The sequence below is a fragment of the Neoarius graeffei genome, chromosome 5 (genome assembly GCF_027579695.1).
Source record: "Neoarius graeffei isolate fNeoGra1 chromosome 5, fNeoGra1.pri, whole genome shotgun sequence".
Classification (NCBI taxonomy): domain Eukaryota; kingdom Metazoa; phylum Chordata; class Actinopteri; order Siluriformes; family Ariidae; genus Neoarius; species Neoarius graeffei.
In genome coordinates, this window is record NC_083573.1 from 33,122,938 (window position 1) to 33,139,734 (window position 16,797).

The following is a 16,797-nucleotide window of genomic DNA, read 5'->3' on the forward strand; positions in this document are numbered from 1 at the left end:
ATTCGAGCCTATTCTTGTGGCCGGCCCAAATGTTTTGCTCATGCTCAAAACATTCGAGGTGCATTCGAAGAGGAGAAATATCGAACGGCATTCGAAGTGTATTCTGACTGCATTCTAAATATTCTTACGGCACTCCAACAGCATTCAAAACATTCTGATCGCGTTCAAGGGAAAAATCGAAATGGCAAGCCACTTCAAATCCTGCCAGAATGTCCCAAATGTGCCTCGAATGAGCCGGAATGCCGTCAAAATAAAAATTCTTCGTGTATTCCGGGATATTCGAAATACATTCTAAGTATTCGAGCTGCATTCTCTTTGAATTCTTAGACGTTCAAAACCTATTCGGCGGCTATTCCGGGAGCGTTCTGACTGCATTTGAGGTGAATTTGTACAACATTCGAGGCACCTTCCAACCAGACTTCGGGTGGTATTTGGGCAGCAATCGAACCGTGCTTGTACGGCATTCGAAGTGCATTCTTACTGCATTCTAACAGCATTCTAGCTAGGTATTCCTACTGCGTTCCAACTACATTTGAACTGCATTCGAAAGCTAATACACTCAGAATATGCAGGAATCATTCGAGGCGGGTTCGAAGCGCATTCTAAGTATTGGAACGGCATTCTTACATAGCTGTAAGAATATTGGTCAGTTTGAAATTCCCGCCCGAATGTGGCACGAATTTTGAAAAATGTTTCATTCTGGCTGGTTCTGCTTGATTCCTGCTAATTCCGAATAAGTGTGACGGGGGGCCTCAGCTTCTGGGACGAATCCTGACTGATGGGAACCGATTCTTGCATAATCAGTGCTTGGACTTTATCACAATTTTGGGGTTTTTGTTTGTCCACTCACTTTTTTGAGGATTGACCACAGGTTTTCAATGGGATTAAGATCTGGGGAGTTTTCTGGCCATGGACCCAAAATTTCAATGTTTTCTTCCCCAAGCCACTTATTTATCACTTTTGCCTTGTGACATGGTACGCCATCATGCTGGAAAAAGCATTGTACATCACCAAATTGGGGATGAGGAAGGTGGCCCGCCCACCTCTGATTCCAGGGTGTTAACATTATTATTGTTTTAAATAAATATTTCATGACATAGAAAAGTATCACAGTTGACTCTACATCAGCATCGGCCTTGCAAGGATCAGGATGATTTTAACCAGTAGGTTGAGCCATTTTCAACCCATAAAATGCCGATTTTTATAAAAATGGTAATCTTGTTAATATTAGCACCAGCATTGATGTGTTTAATCACAGTACAGTCATATCACTTAGTTATAAAACACACTGAAGTATGCAGTACCTCTTTAAACATGTTAGTTCTCTTCTTCTCTCGAGGTCAGCGTGTTGCAAACTGCTGCACATGCCTTTTGTGTTCTTGTATTTATCGTCGTCTTCAGGGGATTGTTCTACTTTCAGACCCTTTGCCGCCCCAGTAGGTCAGGTGCGGTATTACAATAAAGTCATAGCACATATGCATTCAGATTGTATATGTCCACAACAGCAGAAAAATCGAGTAGACTTTGGAGACACCCATACGCACGTTCATGTCCAAGTTGCATGAAGTTGTCTGCGGAAGTACACTTTGGCCTGAGTAGGAGTTGCATTTACATTATATCTACATTACGGTATTCGGCAGATGATGTAATCCAGAGTGATTTACATACACACCTGAGCAGTTGGGGGTTAAGGGACTTACTCAAGGGCTCAGCAATGGCAGCCTAGTAGTGATGGGATTTGAACTCATGAGCTTCCATTATTTTTGTACTAGTGGGATTGATGTGATCCTCTCTGTCTCCGCAGTCCCAGGGTCCTCTGGTGTTCAGTGGCTCGACTGATGGGAGGCTGTGTGTATGGGAGGTGTGTGACGAAGCGACAGAGCCCCTGAACCAGCTGCAGCAATGGGGGTCAGAGGTCACTGGCTGCAGCAGGGTCGATGAGGTCAATGGGAGGCTGAGCCTGAGTGCCCGAGGTGACCACGTCTTTCTGGCCAATGGGAGATCCAGTATCCGTGTGCTCAACTGGAGAACAGGTCTGAGCTCTCACACTAATGTTACACACACTCTAAAGCCTCGGTCACAACCGGCCGTACGTGCTCCTACGGCCGGTCTACGTGCAAAAAAAACGCAAGAAACGCACGGAGGGCGCGCGTGTGACGTGCTGATTTTCGAGCCGTAGACTGGCCGCAGACGTTCTTTGTCACGTCAAACAAACTCTACGGGCGCTTACGTTTTTTTCAGGTTGCAAGACAAACTTACGGCCAACGTGCATCTTTCTCCATGAACAAAAAAAATGCAGTGATTTGGGAAACGCCAAAAATCGCACGGCCAAAAAATCGTACGTCCGGTTGTGACCTAGGCTTAACATGCAAACTACTGCCGGTGCTAAAGCTAAATGTGTCTCCTGGATATAAACAATACTGTTTTTAGCATACACAGTGTTAATATCCAGCTGCCATTTCCATTGTGCCGTGGCCAAACATGATAGACACAATTACCGTTTTTTCCCCTAACCACTGCCTGTAAGCTAGGACATATTTCTTTCCCCAAGTTTAGCTTTACGCTGGGGCTATAAGGTTAATGGAGCTAACACATGACGGAAGCTTATAGCCTTCAATTTAGCACTGTGCAAACTGCATACCTACATCATCACACACAGCAGGATAAGTTCACGCAAAAAAAAAATCAAGTTTGAGCTGTACTGTATCATCATCTGAATCATGTCTAATATACAATTATGTCTTCAAACACTGGAAATCTGCTGCACCTCCTACTCGAGTCTGCTGAGAGGAAGAATCTGATTCTGACTTCAAACTTGCTGGCATTACAGTTTCGAGCTCTGCGACGTCCCTTTGTTATTATTATTTTTTTTTTAGTAGATAACAGCGTCTCATACAGTGTCACAAACCACATCAGCGATTCTATCGAAGATTACTTAACACAGTTTCAGGAATGTTGTAATGATTGAAACTGGTAGCTGTAATCTTCCCTTTCCTCTCAAAAGAAAAATGTAAAACAAAATAAAGTGTAAACAGCAGTAAAATACTTTTCAAGGTTTCAAAATTCAATTAGATGATGGTTTTACCATCATTTCCCTAGTTCACATCTGAGCATACAATATGTAGTCAACTACTCCAGCTGTGCATGACTCCTAATGTAACTTCACTGCTTTATTGTGCTAGCGACTACACATGCTGACTGCAGTGTTGTAGTCAAGTCACTCAACCTCGAGTCCGAGTCCAGTCTCGAGTCCCCAGTGTTCAAGCCCAAGTCTCATCTCATCTCATTATCTCTAGCCGCTTTATCCTTCTACAGGGTCGCAGGCAAGCTGGAGCCTATCCCAGCTGACTACGGGCGAAAGGCGGGGTACACCCTGGACAAGTCGCCAGGTCATCACAGGGCTGACACATAGACACAGACAACCATTCACACTCACATTCACACCTACGGTCAATTTAGAGTCACCAGTTAACCTAACCTGCATGTCTTTGGACTGTGGGGGAAACCGGAGCACCCGGAGGAAACCCACGCGGACACGGGGAGAACATGCAAACTCCGCACAGAAAGGCCCTCGCCGGCCACGGGGCTCGAACCCGGACCTTCTTGCTGTGAGGCGACAGCGCTAACCACTACACCACCGTGCCGCCACAAGTCCAAGTCATTAAAAAAAAAATTTCAAGCCGAGTCCGAGAACAAGACTCCAGCTGCACCATTTGACGGTGGCTGTTTTAGCGCCATTAACATTAGTTTGTTCCTGAACATGACGTATGAACAGGTGAATGTGCTTCTCTTTGTCAGGGACTGTGAAGTATTCTGTCAGAGATGGTTGAGAGACGGATGTAAGTGCAGAAGGTGTGTTTATTAATACAAGTAAAGAGGCACTAGGTCGAGCGAGGCACAAACAGGCTATCGTAGACTCGGCAGAATCAAAGACAAGAAACAGGAAATCAGGGATCAGGAAACCAAACAAGGAAATAAGGCTCGGTAATGTATCAGCAACACAACTCAATACTTCGCAAAGTAAGTGTGTTTTCACAGTTTTTATATACAGTAGGCGCGCTGATTACTCCTTAATCCTGTGCAAGTGCGAGTCGTTTACAGCATGCGTGAGAGTCCGCTTGGCGTGCGCGCTGTCCGGCGCGCGCCTGGGAGCCTATCTGATGCACGCGCCAAGCTGCGCAGGTGTGACACTCTTGCACGAAATTAGCACAAACATGAATGTAGATATAAATATATTACGCCAAATTATGATGGTATGTGGCGGCACGGCGGTGTAGTGGTTAGCGCTGTCGCCTCACAGCAAGAAGGTCCGGGTTCGAGCCCCGGGGCCGGCGAGGGCCTTTCTGTGCGGAGTTTGCATGTTCTCCCCGTGCCCGCGTGGGTTTCCTCCGGGTGCTCCGGTTTCCCCCATAGTCCAAAGACATGCAGGTTAGGTTAACTGGTGACTCTAAATTGACCGTAGGTGTGAATGTGAGTGTGAATGGTTGTCTGTGTCTATGTGTCAGCCCTGTGATGACCTGGCGACTTGTCCAGGGTGTACCCCGCCTTTCGCCCGTAGTCAGCTGGGATAGGCTCCAGCTTGCCTGCGACCCTGTAGAACAGGATAAAGCGGCTAGAGATAATGAGATGAGATGATGGTATGTGACAAAAAATAAAGAAAAAATCCGAGTCCTCGTCTCCAATTTATGAGTCCGAATTGCATGAGTCCGAGTCATCGGTGCTCAAGTCCAAGTCAAGTCACGAGTCCTTAAAATTAGGGTGCGAGTCGGACTCGAGTACTACAAGCCTGGCTGACTGACTAGCCTGTCAGCTAGGTATGAAACTAGCCTGTTGGTTAACAAACCTGTGCATTTTTCAGAGGATATGTGCTAAACAAACTGTAAAAGATCGCAATTCTAATGCTTTTTTAAAAATTAGAATCTCTGTTAACCCTTAAACTCCAGACATATAGTACTGTGAAAAAGTCTTACGCACCCTATTCTTTTTTTCATACAAACTTTGTTTGTAATAGATTTCTATTTTATGACTTCTACATCATCGAGTCAGTACAAAAACATTTTAGAGTCCAAACTTTCATTTTCCAGCACAAAATTAAATATGACCAAAAAAAAGTTTGTATCTGAGCAGCGTATTCCATAAGAGAGCACTTTTCAGATTAAAAAAGAAAACATACTGAAAGCTGCTGGGTTTTGGTGCAAAATTAAGAAGCAAGTGTGACAGTCAAAGTATCCAGAAGAACTGTGGCTGGTTCTGCAAGATACTCAGTAAAACCTACAGCTCATTTCCACATACAACTGCATTCACTGTACCGGAGATGAATATTTTTTCAAGCAAAGGGCCGTCTCGCACCAAATATTGACTTTGTTTCATTTATTATGGCTTACTGGTTCCTTTTTATAGTCTCATCTCATTATCCCTAGCCGCTTTACCCTGTTCTACAGGGTCGCAGGCAAGCCGGAGCCTATCCCAGCTGACTACGGGCGAAAGGCGGGGTACACCCTGGACAAGTCGCCAGGTCATCACAGGGCTGACACACAGACACAGACAACCATTCACACTCACATTCACACCTACGGTCAATTTAGAGTCACCAGTTAACCTAACTGTGGGGGAAACCGGAGCACCCGGAGGAAACCCACGCGGACACGGGGAGAACATGCAAACTCCGCACAGAAAGGCCCTCGCCGGCCACAGGGCTTGAACCCGGACCTTCTTGCTGTGAGGCGACAGCGCTAACCACTACACCACCGTGCCGCCCCTTTTTATAGTATTTTTTTTTTTTAATGTTGAAACATTTTATTATTTTTAAGCCATTTTTGGTCTACAACATTTCTTTACATGTGCCTAAGACTTTTGCACAGGACTGTACGTACATTTACTGCTAGCCGTAGGTGCTAAAGAAGGCAACTGGACTTGCTTGAAATTCTTGAAGACGTTTCACCTCTCATTCGAAAGCCTGAGACACAAACAGGATAATGGAGTCTGCGCAATTCAGTGCAGTGAGGAATGCACGGACCTGTGCATTGGGGAAACAAAACAACCGCTTCACAGGTGCATGGCTCAACACAGGAGAGCCAGTTCCTCAGGCCAGGACTCTGCAGTGTCTTCATCTCAGTAACAAAGGACACTCGTTTCAGGACTGCGATGTACGCATTTTAGCCAGAGAAGACCGGTGGTTTGAAAGAGGAGTAAAAGAAGCCATCTTCGGCAACCTGGAACGACCATCACTGAACAGACGAGGTGGTCTGAGACACCATTTATCGGCCACCTACGATGCATACCTTGGCACACTTCCAAGAAAACTGAATACACATCCACACCAAGACGCAACTGATTTCAATGACACTGCACGATGGCAGAGAGAACCAACGACCCACGGATCACCCTAATTGCCCCTTTTCCACCAAAGCAGTTCCAGGGCTGGTTCGGGGCCAGTGCTTAGTTTGGAACCGGGTTTTCTGTTTCCACTGACAAAGAACTGGCTCTGGGCCAGAAAAACCGGTTCCAGGCTAGCACCAACTCTCTGCTGGGCCAGAGGAAAGAACCGCTTACGTCAGCGGGGGGGGTGGAGTTGTTAAGACCAGCAACAATAACAAGACCGCGAAAGATCGCCATTTTTAAGCGACGAGAAGCAGCAGCTGTACAAACGCGAAGTCATCCATTATTATTGTTGTTGCTGCTGCTGCTTCTTCCGTGTTGTTTTTGCTTCGATATTCGCGCTAAGGTTTATGCAAACGTAGCGACGTAACTGACGTATACAGCGACGTAATGATGTGGCTTCCCTTAGCACCGCGAGCTATGGAAAAGCAAACTGGTTCTCAGCTGGCTCGCAAGTTGAACGAGTTGTGAACCAGCACCAGCACTGGCCCCGAACCAGCCCTGGAACTGATTTGGTGGAAAAGGGGTAAATGACCCTCTAGGCTGCTAATACCGTTCACACCCGGCCTCCAGGGACCCTAACAACCTACAGGATGACTGAGAGGGTCAAGGACCCATATGACCTCAACAACTCTCCTTAGGGTTGCTTTTGGTCCACTAGAGGATAAATACCTGGAACTCCTCACTAGTCAGACAGAACTGAACAAGCCTTTCAGATGAGAGGTGAAATGTCTTCAAGAATTTCAAGCAAGTCCAGTTGTCTTCTTTCGCACCTACGGTTTACTATAACCTGGATGACTGAGAACCTTCACAGACATTTACTGCTAGCTTTGCAGCAGCTGACTAGCTGAATTAATGGCTTAAAAATCCACCGTTATACTCTCCTTGTGTTGAAAGTGTTGACATCAGCGATGCGTACATCTTCTACAGCAATATTAGAAGATGGTTCATATAAAAAGTATTGGTTAAATGGACAGCATTTGTTTTATACCAAATAACTGGAGGATCCTGCAGGAGGTTTAGCTGCACTAAGTCTCCTGCTAAGCTTTCAGCTCACATGCTTTCCATTAGCATCTCCTTCCATAAAAGGCCTCTTATCTGCTTGGCTGATTAATGCTGGGTTCGATATTTTGTCCTCCACAATAGACACACATTTGTTCCCCTGACCCAAGGCTATGTAATGGAATTATTAATGGAAGGCGTCATGGCTGGGAATGCTTGCTTTCAGCAGCGCTACATCTGAAGCACTAAAGTGCCAGTGGCTCACAGTGAACAGGCAGAAGAAAAGAAAGAAAGACGCTCGAGGGCAGCAAGATTTTTCAACAACATTCAGAGTGTTTTCCTTTCAATCTCCGCTCTCTGGGTTCTTGGAATATTTCTTCTGTTATCCTAAAATCTGTAAATAGTTCGAACAGATAAATCAGAGCAGGTTGTAGGAATGTGTGCCGTATTATGTGATGATCTAATTGAGAATGCAAAGTGCGGTAATGATGGTAGTTCATCATTTCATGTGCTGCAGGAGCACACGTGCTTTTCAAGTGATACATTAAAAACAGAGGATGAAAAGGGAAAAAAAAACAACCCTTAGCAGAGCTGAGGCCATTTATTCAACAGAGACAGATGATGCCATTTTCAAAACAGTTTCTCTATTCTGTTCTTAATTTAAGTTACATTTAGTACAGGAGTGAAAATGACTTGTTTTGTTTTCACTTGCTTTGTCATCTCTCTTAGGCACAATGAGGCGACTGACCAATCACAGCAGCACTGCTGGCATCACGGATTGTGTCAATCAAATTCCAGGGGTTCTGGTTGGCTCATGCTTTGACCTCACCAGCGGAGAGAATACTCTAAACTGTAAGTAAGAATCCTCGTGATACAGTTGTGGTCAGAAGTTTACATACAGTGACATGAATGCCATCTTGGATATGAATGTCATGGCAATATTTGGGCTTTCAGTAATTTCTTTGAACTGTTCTTTTTCTGTGGCAGAATGATTGTACAGCGTACATCTTTAATTAAAAAAAACCCCCAAACACTAGAATTTGGTGCACACGTTTTAATTTTCTTTGGGTTTTCAGAAATCAACACAGGGTCAAAATTATACATACATCACACCTAATATTTGAGTAAAATTTTCTCTTTGCAAGATTCACCTTGACCAAACGTTTTTGTTTACCATGAACAAGCTTCAGGCAGAATTCTGGTTGGATATTTCATGGCTCTTCATGGTAGAATTGGTTGAGTTCAATTAATTTTTTTTTTTTTCTTGGCATGGACTTGACTTATAATCACGGTCCATATATTTTCAATAGGGTTGAAGTCAGGATTTGTTTTAAGCTTAATGTTAGCCTGCTTTATCCTCCACAACCAGCTCTGATGCGTGTTTGGGTTCATTGTCCTGTTGCAAGTCCCAAGTCGTGTTCAAGTTTCTGATGGTTTATGCTGAAGAATTCTGAGGTAGTCCTCCTCCTTCATTATTCCATCCACTTTGTGCAATGAACCAGTTCCACTGGCAGCAAAACAGCCCCAGAGCATGATGATCCTACCACCACCACCAGCTGGTACAGTGTCCCTCTGTACATGGTGGTCATTGTGGCCATTCAACTCAATCTTTGTCTCGTCTGACCACACAGCTTTCCTCCAGAAGGCTTTTTCTTTGTCCGTGTGGTCAGTTTCAAACTTTACTTAAGCTTGAAGGTGTCAGTTTTGGAGCTATTTCTTGGATAGCAGCCTCTTAGTCCATGGTGATCTGAACTGTAGACAGTGATCCATCAGCTTCCAGTTCATGGCAGGGCTGTGCCATGGTGGTTCCCAGGTTGTTCCTGACCATCCAAACCAATTTCCTTTCAGCTGAGGGTGACAGTTTGGGTTTTCTTGAAGCAAAGTGGCTTGGCAAAGTAACTACACCTCACAATAACTTGCATACAATTGTTTGAACTGATCTTGGAATTTGCAGTTGTTTAGAAATGGCTCCAAGAGACATTCCGGAGTTGTGTACATCTGCGATCCTCTTTCTCAGATCTGCACTGAGCTCCTTGGACTTTCCCATTTTACTGTGTGTTGGTCAATCCAATGAGTGCTGTAAACAAACCCTTTTTATGAAGGCACAGAGACGCTACCAGCTGTAGTCAATCATGATCACTAACAGGAAGTTAAGAGGCCTTGGCAAGATAAGAGACGTTTTGGAAGTTTCAGCACCGCTGAATTAATAATGTAAGTGGGCGTATGTAAATTTTTGACCGTGTGTTGATTTCAGAAAACCCAATGAAAATTAAAACTTGTGCACCAAGTTCTAGTGTTTTTTTTTAAATTAAAGCTGTATGCTATATAATCATTCTGCCACAGAAAAAGAACAGTTCAAAGAAATGACTGAAAGCCCAAATATTGCCATGACATTCATATCCAAGATGCCATTCATGTCGCTGTAGGGAAACTTCTGACGACAACTGTATATTTTTGAATGTTAATTATAACAGTTTAACATTCTCTCTCTCTCTCTCTCTCTCTCTCTCTCTCTCTCTCTCTCTCTCTCAGTGTTTTCTCTTCCACAATGTAGGTACCTCGTCTCACTCACCAGCTCAGATGTACCACGAATCCTTTGTTTTGCAGCGTGGCTCACACCAAGTGGGGGTCATCGCTGGGTTACAGGCGGCCTTAACCTCACAGTTTGGGAACAGCTTCAAGGAAATGTTAAAAAGAGGTGTGGTGTTCAACTTCTCAACCTAACCCGTGATCCTCTTCTTATTTCGCTGCTGTGATTGGGAAAACGTTCATTTCGAGCAGGGGTTCTCAACCTTTTCTGCTTTAAGGCCCACCTATTCATACTTGTAACAAGTTGGGGCCCATGAAAAAAGATCCCCAATTATTTTGGCTCCTCTATTCTATTAGAATCTAATAATCTATTGTAAAGTGTATTAATGGGATGCGACATCACTCCCTTTTACAGATGGGAGCCCAGGAATTAAACAAATGCAATAAAAACAAACTGTTTTTAATTGTAGGTATTTGTATTTAAAACTGTATGGATGTGCCAGAAACCAAACCATGCATGCAGGTCATTCTCACTCAAAAGGGATTAATGATCCAAAAGTAGAGTCTGGTCCATTAACACAAGAACTTATTGCCATGTTTGTGTCCAGCAAACAAGCAAGTTATTAAAACCAAGAAGTACACTCAAAAGAAGTGGATATAGAACCCACTCAGTGGGATTAGATCCTTACATGCTAACAAAGAAGGATTTTTCCTGAGTTGGAAAATTATCCGTCCATTGAGTTCCCCGACACCTCAAACTACCTGGTGCTGCAGACATCGTTCTGCACGGACAACCGGATGAAAACCTGGAAGAGCATGAGGGCGTACAACTTTTTATATGTGGCTGAGTTAAAGAGCTGGGGATCAGGACACTACAAGATAAATCCTTTATCATTTTTGCTCAGGTAAGGAGTTGTTTCTGGGCTTTTTGTATGTGTCTTTGAGAAGGTTGCTAGGATGCTGCAAGTTTTAGTATCGGGTGTAAACCAACCACAGCCGCTCAATTCTCAATCTTTCCTGCTCTTCTCTAACAGCAGGCATCACAGATCCATATAATTTACCCACAAATGTATTCATTTAGGGGCGGCACGGTGGTGTAGTGGTTAGCGCTGTTGCCTCACAGCAAGAAGGTCCGGGTTTGAGCCGAGTGGCCAGCGAGGGCCTTTCTGTGTGGAGTTTGCGTGTTCTCCCCGTGTCCGCGTGGGTTTCCGGAGCTTCTTTATTTTATTTTATTTTTTTTCTATTTTTTTTTTCTGTGTGTTTGTGTAGTTTGATGTTTGTTTGAGTGTTTTGTCCGGCGGTTGTGGTGTAGCTCCAGACCTAGTTTGGGCGTCGGTTCCCTCCAGGCCTTGGTTCGCCGTGGGTGATGCCTGCGCTCCCAGCTGTGGACTGCAGTGAGCTCGTTGCTCATTTTACATCGTGGTTGTCCAGTGCTCTGCGCTTTGACGCTCGGCGTGATGTTCTGAGCGATGTTGCTCGGTGGTGTCGCGGTGACTGTGCAGGCGGTTTGGGACACACCAGCGCTCTGCGTGGCGGAGCTTCTCTGCTCGCTTTGTGGATCCATGGCGTGGTGTTGAGCGGTGTTGCTGGCGGCGTCACGGCGGCAGTGCTGGAGATGTGGGACTCGTTTTCGTGCGCCTTTTGGTGGGACTGTGGCTGCTACACCACGGGAATTACATCCTGACCCCTACTTGGTGGACTTTTTATTTATTTATTTATTTATTTATCTATTTTTTTTCTTTTGTTTATAATTGTAAAGCGTCCTTGGGTTTTTTGAAAGGCGCTATATAAATTTATTATTATTATTATTATTATTATTATTATTATATTCCTCCGGGTGCTCCGGTTTCCCCCACAGTCCAAAGACATGCAGGTTAGGTTAACTGGTGACTCTAAATTGACCGTAGGTGTGAATGTGAGTGTGAATGGTTGTCTGTGTCTGTGTCAGCCCTGTGATGACCTGGCGACTTGTCCAGGGTGTACCCCGCCTTTCGCCCGTAGTCAGCTGGGATAGGCTCCAGCTTGCCTGCGATCCTGTAGAACAGGATAAAGCGGCTAGAGATAATGAGATGAGATGTATTCATTTATTCAGCCCACTGTATGTGTGCGCGTATGCGCAGGTTAAATGTGACAAAATAAAGGCTTGTTCTTCTTAATTTACCCACAAATGTATTTATTCCACTAGAAAAGTATACGGCAAACCAGCTACCAAATTTGGGACACTACGACATCCTGAACTATTTAGTATTTGGCTTCAAACTTGAAAAAATTTCGTGGTCCGCTGGTTGAAAAACACTGATTTAGACCCCATCGTTCAAAGGCTTTCTCAGTTCTTCATACTTTTCCCTGAATACTAGCACTTATTACCAGTGGGAGAGAGGAGACGCAGTAGTTATTGCCTGTCACTGAGGAGACGTAGACTCGGCCCTAGCGGAAGTCTCCGACAAGGAGCGCTGATTGCGAGGTCCCATACAATCGAAACTCCCAGGCAAGTGGGGGAGGGGATTCCCCGCCGAGGCTGTGCGCAGTGTGTTAGCACAAGCATGTTGCCTACAGGAAATGAATAGTGTGATGGATTAGCACTCATCCCATGTTTTGGAAAATCGAAAATGATGTCTTGGGGCCCTCTGGGGTGTCACCGATGTATGTGCGTCCAGCTGTGTCGATTTGCGTAGGCGAACAGACAGACAGCCTTCCTTTAATAGTATAGATATTATAGATATTATTATTCTGACAGGTTACTGAGTGGCACAGTTATCTATGAAATTTGTGTCCGGTTATCATACCGTATCCATCCACATCTAAAAGTTCATCAAAGCACAGTGAACATGCTCTCATTTCATGGGTGGGACAGATGCTGGACTTCCTCTCTCTGTGTTGTGAAATGCTTCTATTCAACTGTTTTTATACAAACTTTGAGTTTTGGATTTGCAAATGGCAGGATATTTTTTTGCTTGGTAAGCAAAACATAATTACTGCAGATGTGTCAGCTGCATATTCATGCTGCAAATCTCCTGCTCTATCACATCCCAAAGGTGTTTTGTTGGATTCAGATCTGGTGAATGGTGAGGCCAGTGAAGTATACTACACTCATTGTCATGTCCATGGACCAGTTTGAGACGACTAGCGCTTTGTGACATGGTCTATTATGATGCCAGCTGTAGTTGTTATAATATGGGTAAATTATGGCCATAAAGAGATGCACATGGTCAGCAGTAATAGTTTACATAGGCCGTGGCACTCAAAACAGTGCTCAAATTGGTATTAAGTGTCCCAATAAAACATTTCCCACACCATTACACCACCCCCACCAGCCTGGAGTGGGTTTCCCAAAAGCCTCTTAAAGCTAAGAGCGTCTTTAATTGCTTCTTACAATGTCTTGCAAAAGTATTCATCCCCCTTGGTGTTTGTCCTGTTTTGTCGCATTACAAGGTGGAATTAAAATGGATTTTTGGAGGGTTCGCACCATTTGATTTACGCAACATGCCTACCACTTTAAAGGTGCACATTGTTGTTTTATTGTGACACAAACAATAATTAAAATAAAAATCAGAAATCTGGAGTGTGCATAGGTATTCACCCCCTTTCGGATTTAACCCCTAAATAAGAGCTGGTCCAACCAGTTCACTTCATAAGTCACATAATTAGTTGATTAAGCTCCACCTGTGTGCAATCAAAGTGTCACGTGATCTGTCACATGATGTCTGGATAAATCAACCTGTTCTGGAAGGACCCTGACTCTGCAACGCTACTAAGCAAGCAACATGAAAACCAAGGAGCCTCCAAACAGGTCAGAGACAAAGTTGTGAAGTATAGATCAGGGTTGGGTTATAAAAATTATCCCAAACTTTGAATATCTCAGGGAGCGCCATTAAATCCATTATAGCAAAATGGAAAGAATATGGCACCACTACAAACCTGACAAGAGAAGGCCGCCCACCAAAACTCACAGACCAGGCAAGGAGGGCATTAATCAGAGATGCAACAAAGACACCAAAGATAACACTGAAGGAGCTGCAAAGATCCACAGCGGAGATGGGAGTATCTGTCCATAGGACCACTTTAAGCCGTACAATACACAGAGTGGGGCTTTATGGAAGAGTGGCCAGAAAAAAGCCATTGCTTAAGAAAAGACGTTTGGAGTTTGCCCAACAGCATGTGGCAGACTCCCCAAACACATGGAAGAAGAATCTCTAGTCAAATGAGACTAAAACTGATCTTTTTGGCCATCATGGGAAATGCCATGTATGGCGCAAACCCAACACCCTGAGAACACCATTCCTACAGTGAAGCATGGGGGTGGCAGCATCATGCTGTGAGGATATTTTTCATCTGCAGGGACAGGAAAGCCGGTCAGGACTGAAGGAAAGATGGATGGCACTAAATACAGGGCAATTCTGGAGGAAAACCTGTTTGAGTCAGCCAGAGGTTTGAGACTGGGACAGAGGTTCACGTTCCAGCAGGACAATGACCCTAAACATACTGCTAAAGCTACACTGGAGTGGTTTAAAGGGAAACATTTAAATGTCTTGGAATGGCCTAATCAAAGCCCCGACCTCAATCCAATTGAGAATCTGTGGCATAACTTGAAGATTGCTGTACACCAACGCAACCCATCTAACTTGAAGGAGTTGGAGCAGTTTTGCCTTGAGGAATGGTCAAAAATCCCAGTGGTTAGATGTGCTAAGCTAATAGAGACATACCCCAAGAGACTTGCAGCTGTAATTGTTGCAAAAGGTGGTTCTATAAAAGTATTGACTTTGGGGGGGTGAATACCTATGCACACTCTAGATTTCTGTTTTTTTTTTTTCATCTTAATTATTGTTTGTGTCACAATAAAACAACAATTTTCACCTTTAAAGTGGTAGGCATGTTGTGTAAATCAAACGGTGCTAACCCTCCAAAAATCCATTTTAATTCCAGCTTGTAATGCGACAAAACAGGACAAACACCAAGGGGGATGAATACTTTTGCAAGACACTGTAAGATCCATCGTTAAGCTAATGTGGTTTTCCTGAACAATGTCATAGTCCAAACTAAAGTAATCCTTTAGTTTGCTCTTAATTTACAGTGGACCTGGATCACTCTTTCACAACGAAGAGCGTCTCCTAACAGCCGAATACACAGAACACGCACGCGCCTCCGAGGGACTCTCACAGTAAACGAGGAAAACTGGTGCTGAATCTGCTGCCGGTGTTTAATGATTTTTCTTGTACATTGCAAGTACATCAAGTTAATTATTAAATAAATATACAGAAAATATTTCATATGAATATATTTCAATATGTTACGGAATTATGTATGGATGTCGTAATGTGACATTGATATCGCCACATTTTAATCGAATTGAACTCCATTAGGCGAGTGATTATCTCATTTAGTGTCATAAATGAGACAAATTTCTGCACCTCTAACAGTGTGTGTGTGTGTGTGTGTGTATAAAAGGAAGAACGTTGCCAACTTGGCATTGTGGATAACATTTGAAATGTGAAATAATCCTGACTGCATGTTTGGGTGACAGTGAAATGAGCAGGCACGGGGAAACATTTACTTAGTTTATTATTTGCTCATTCTTTCATGAAAATGTTTGTTCATTTAATAAAAAAAACACGCTTGGAATAAAAATGTTATTGTCCAAAAATGTAAAATAGTTTCCATTATTAATTGCCACATTATATATGTAATACTTAACGATGATACAATATATTAACATATTTTACTGCTTTATATTTAATTGTTTTTTTGGTTCAAAACGAACACCATGTGACATCATTGACTGGATTTAGCAACTACTAATGCCTTTCGCAACTACAGTACGAATGCTTTTAGCAACTACTAATGCCTATATCGGGGACGTGTGCTGCAAAGACGCTCTTTGTAACGTTGCTGTTAAGAGTCCTTCTTACGAGTGAGTTTGGGAAAACCATATACACTACCGTTCAAAAGTTTGGGGTCACTTTGAAATGTCCTTATTTTTGAAAGAAAAGCACTGTTCTTTTCAATGAAGATCACTTTAAACTAATCAGAAATCCACTCTATACATTGCTAATGTGCTAAATGACTATTCTAGCTGCAAATGTCTGGTTTTTGGTGCAATATCTCCATAGGTGTATAGAGGCCCATTTCCAGCAACTCTCACTCCAGTGTTCTAATGGTACAATGTGTTTGCTCATTGCCTCAGAAGGCTAATGGAGGATTAGAAAACCCTTGTACAATCATGTTAGCACAGCTGAAAACAGTTGAGCTCTTTAGAGAAGCTATAAAACTGACCTTCCTTTGAGCAGATTGAGTTTCTGGAGCATCACATTTGTGGGGTCGATTAAATGCTCAAAATGGCCAGAAAAATGTCTCGACTATATTTTCTATTCATTTTACAACTTATGGTGGTAAATAAAAGTGTGACTTTTCATGGAAAACACAAAATTGTCTGGGTGACCCCAAACTTTTGAACGGTAGTGTACAGAGACAACGTTCTTTGCTTAAGAGTGTCTCTAAACTCGCTCTTTAGCCCTAAAGGGCAACGTTATCAGGAAACCTACCCCTGAACATTTGACATCACAGGTTGTCTCCATGGATTCAAACTGTCGATACCAAACTCTGATCATATTATGTACATGTCCCATTCGAGATTTATCAGACCAGGTGGCATTTTTGCAATCTTCAACTATCCATTTTCTGCGAGCCTGTGCCCACTGTAGCCTGGCTGATATGAGTGGAATTTAAAGCTGTGGTCTCTTGCTGTTGTAGCCTCTCCACCTTAAGGTTTGATGTTTTAGGCGTTCTGACTTGCTTTTCTGCTCATCACGGTTGTAAAGAGTAGCTGTTTGAGTTACCCTAGCCTTCACGTTAAACCTCACTCACACCCCGCCGTACGGGCTGCCTACAGTA

At 43.6% G+C, this 16,797-nt stretch overlaps 1 protein-coding gene across 4 annotated transcripts in view; it reads left to right on the plus strand.

The window, feature by feature from the left end:
* si:ch211-154o6.3 (uncharacterized protein LOC563854 homolog) overlaps positions 1-16,797 on the plus strand; it is a 103,744-nt gene that overhangs the window by 74,707 nt on the left and 12,240 nt on the right. For all 4 annotated transcript variants that reach the window (XM_060921567.1, XM_060921568.1, XM_060921569.1 and 1 more), the window contains 3 exons: positions 1,805-2,033; positions 8,110-8,232; positions 9,913-10,078. In XM_060921567.1, the coding sequence (XP_060777550.1) occupies positions 1,805-2,033; positions 8,110-8,232; positions 9,913-10,078 (518 nt within the window). The remainder of the gene's footprint in view (positions 1-1,804; positions 2,034-8,109; positions 8,233-9,912; positions 10,079-16,797) is intronic.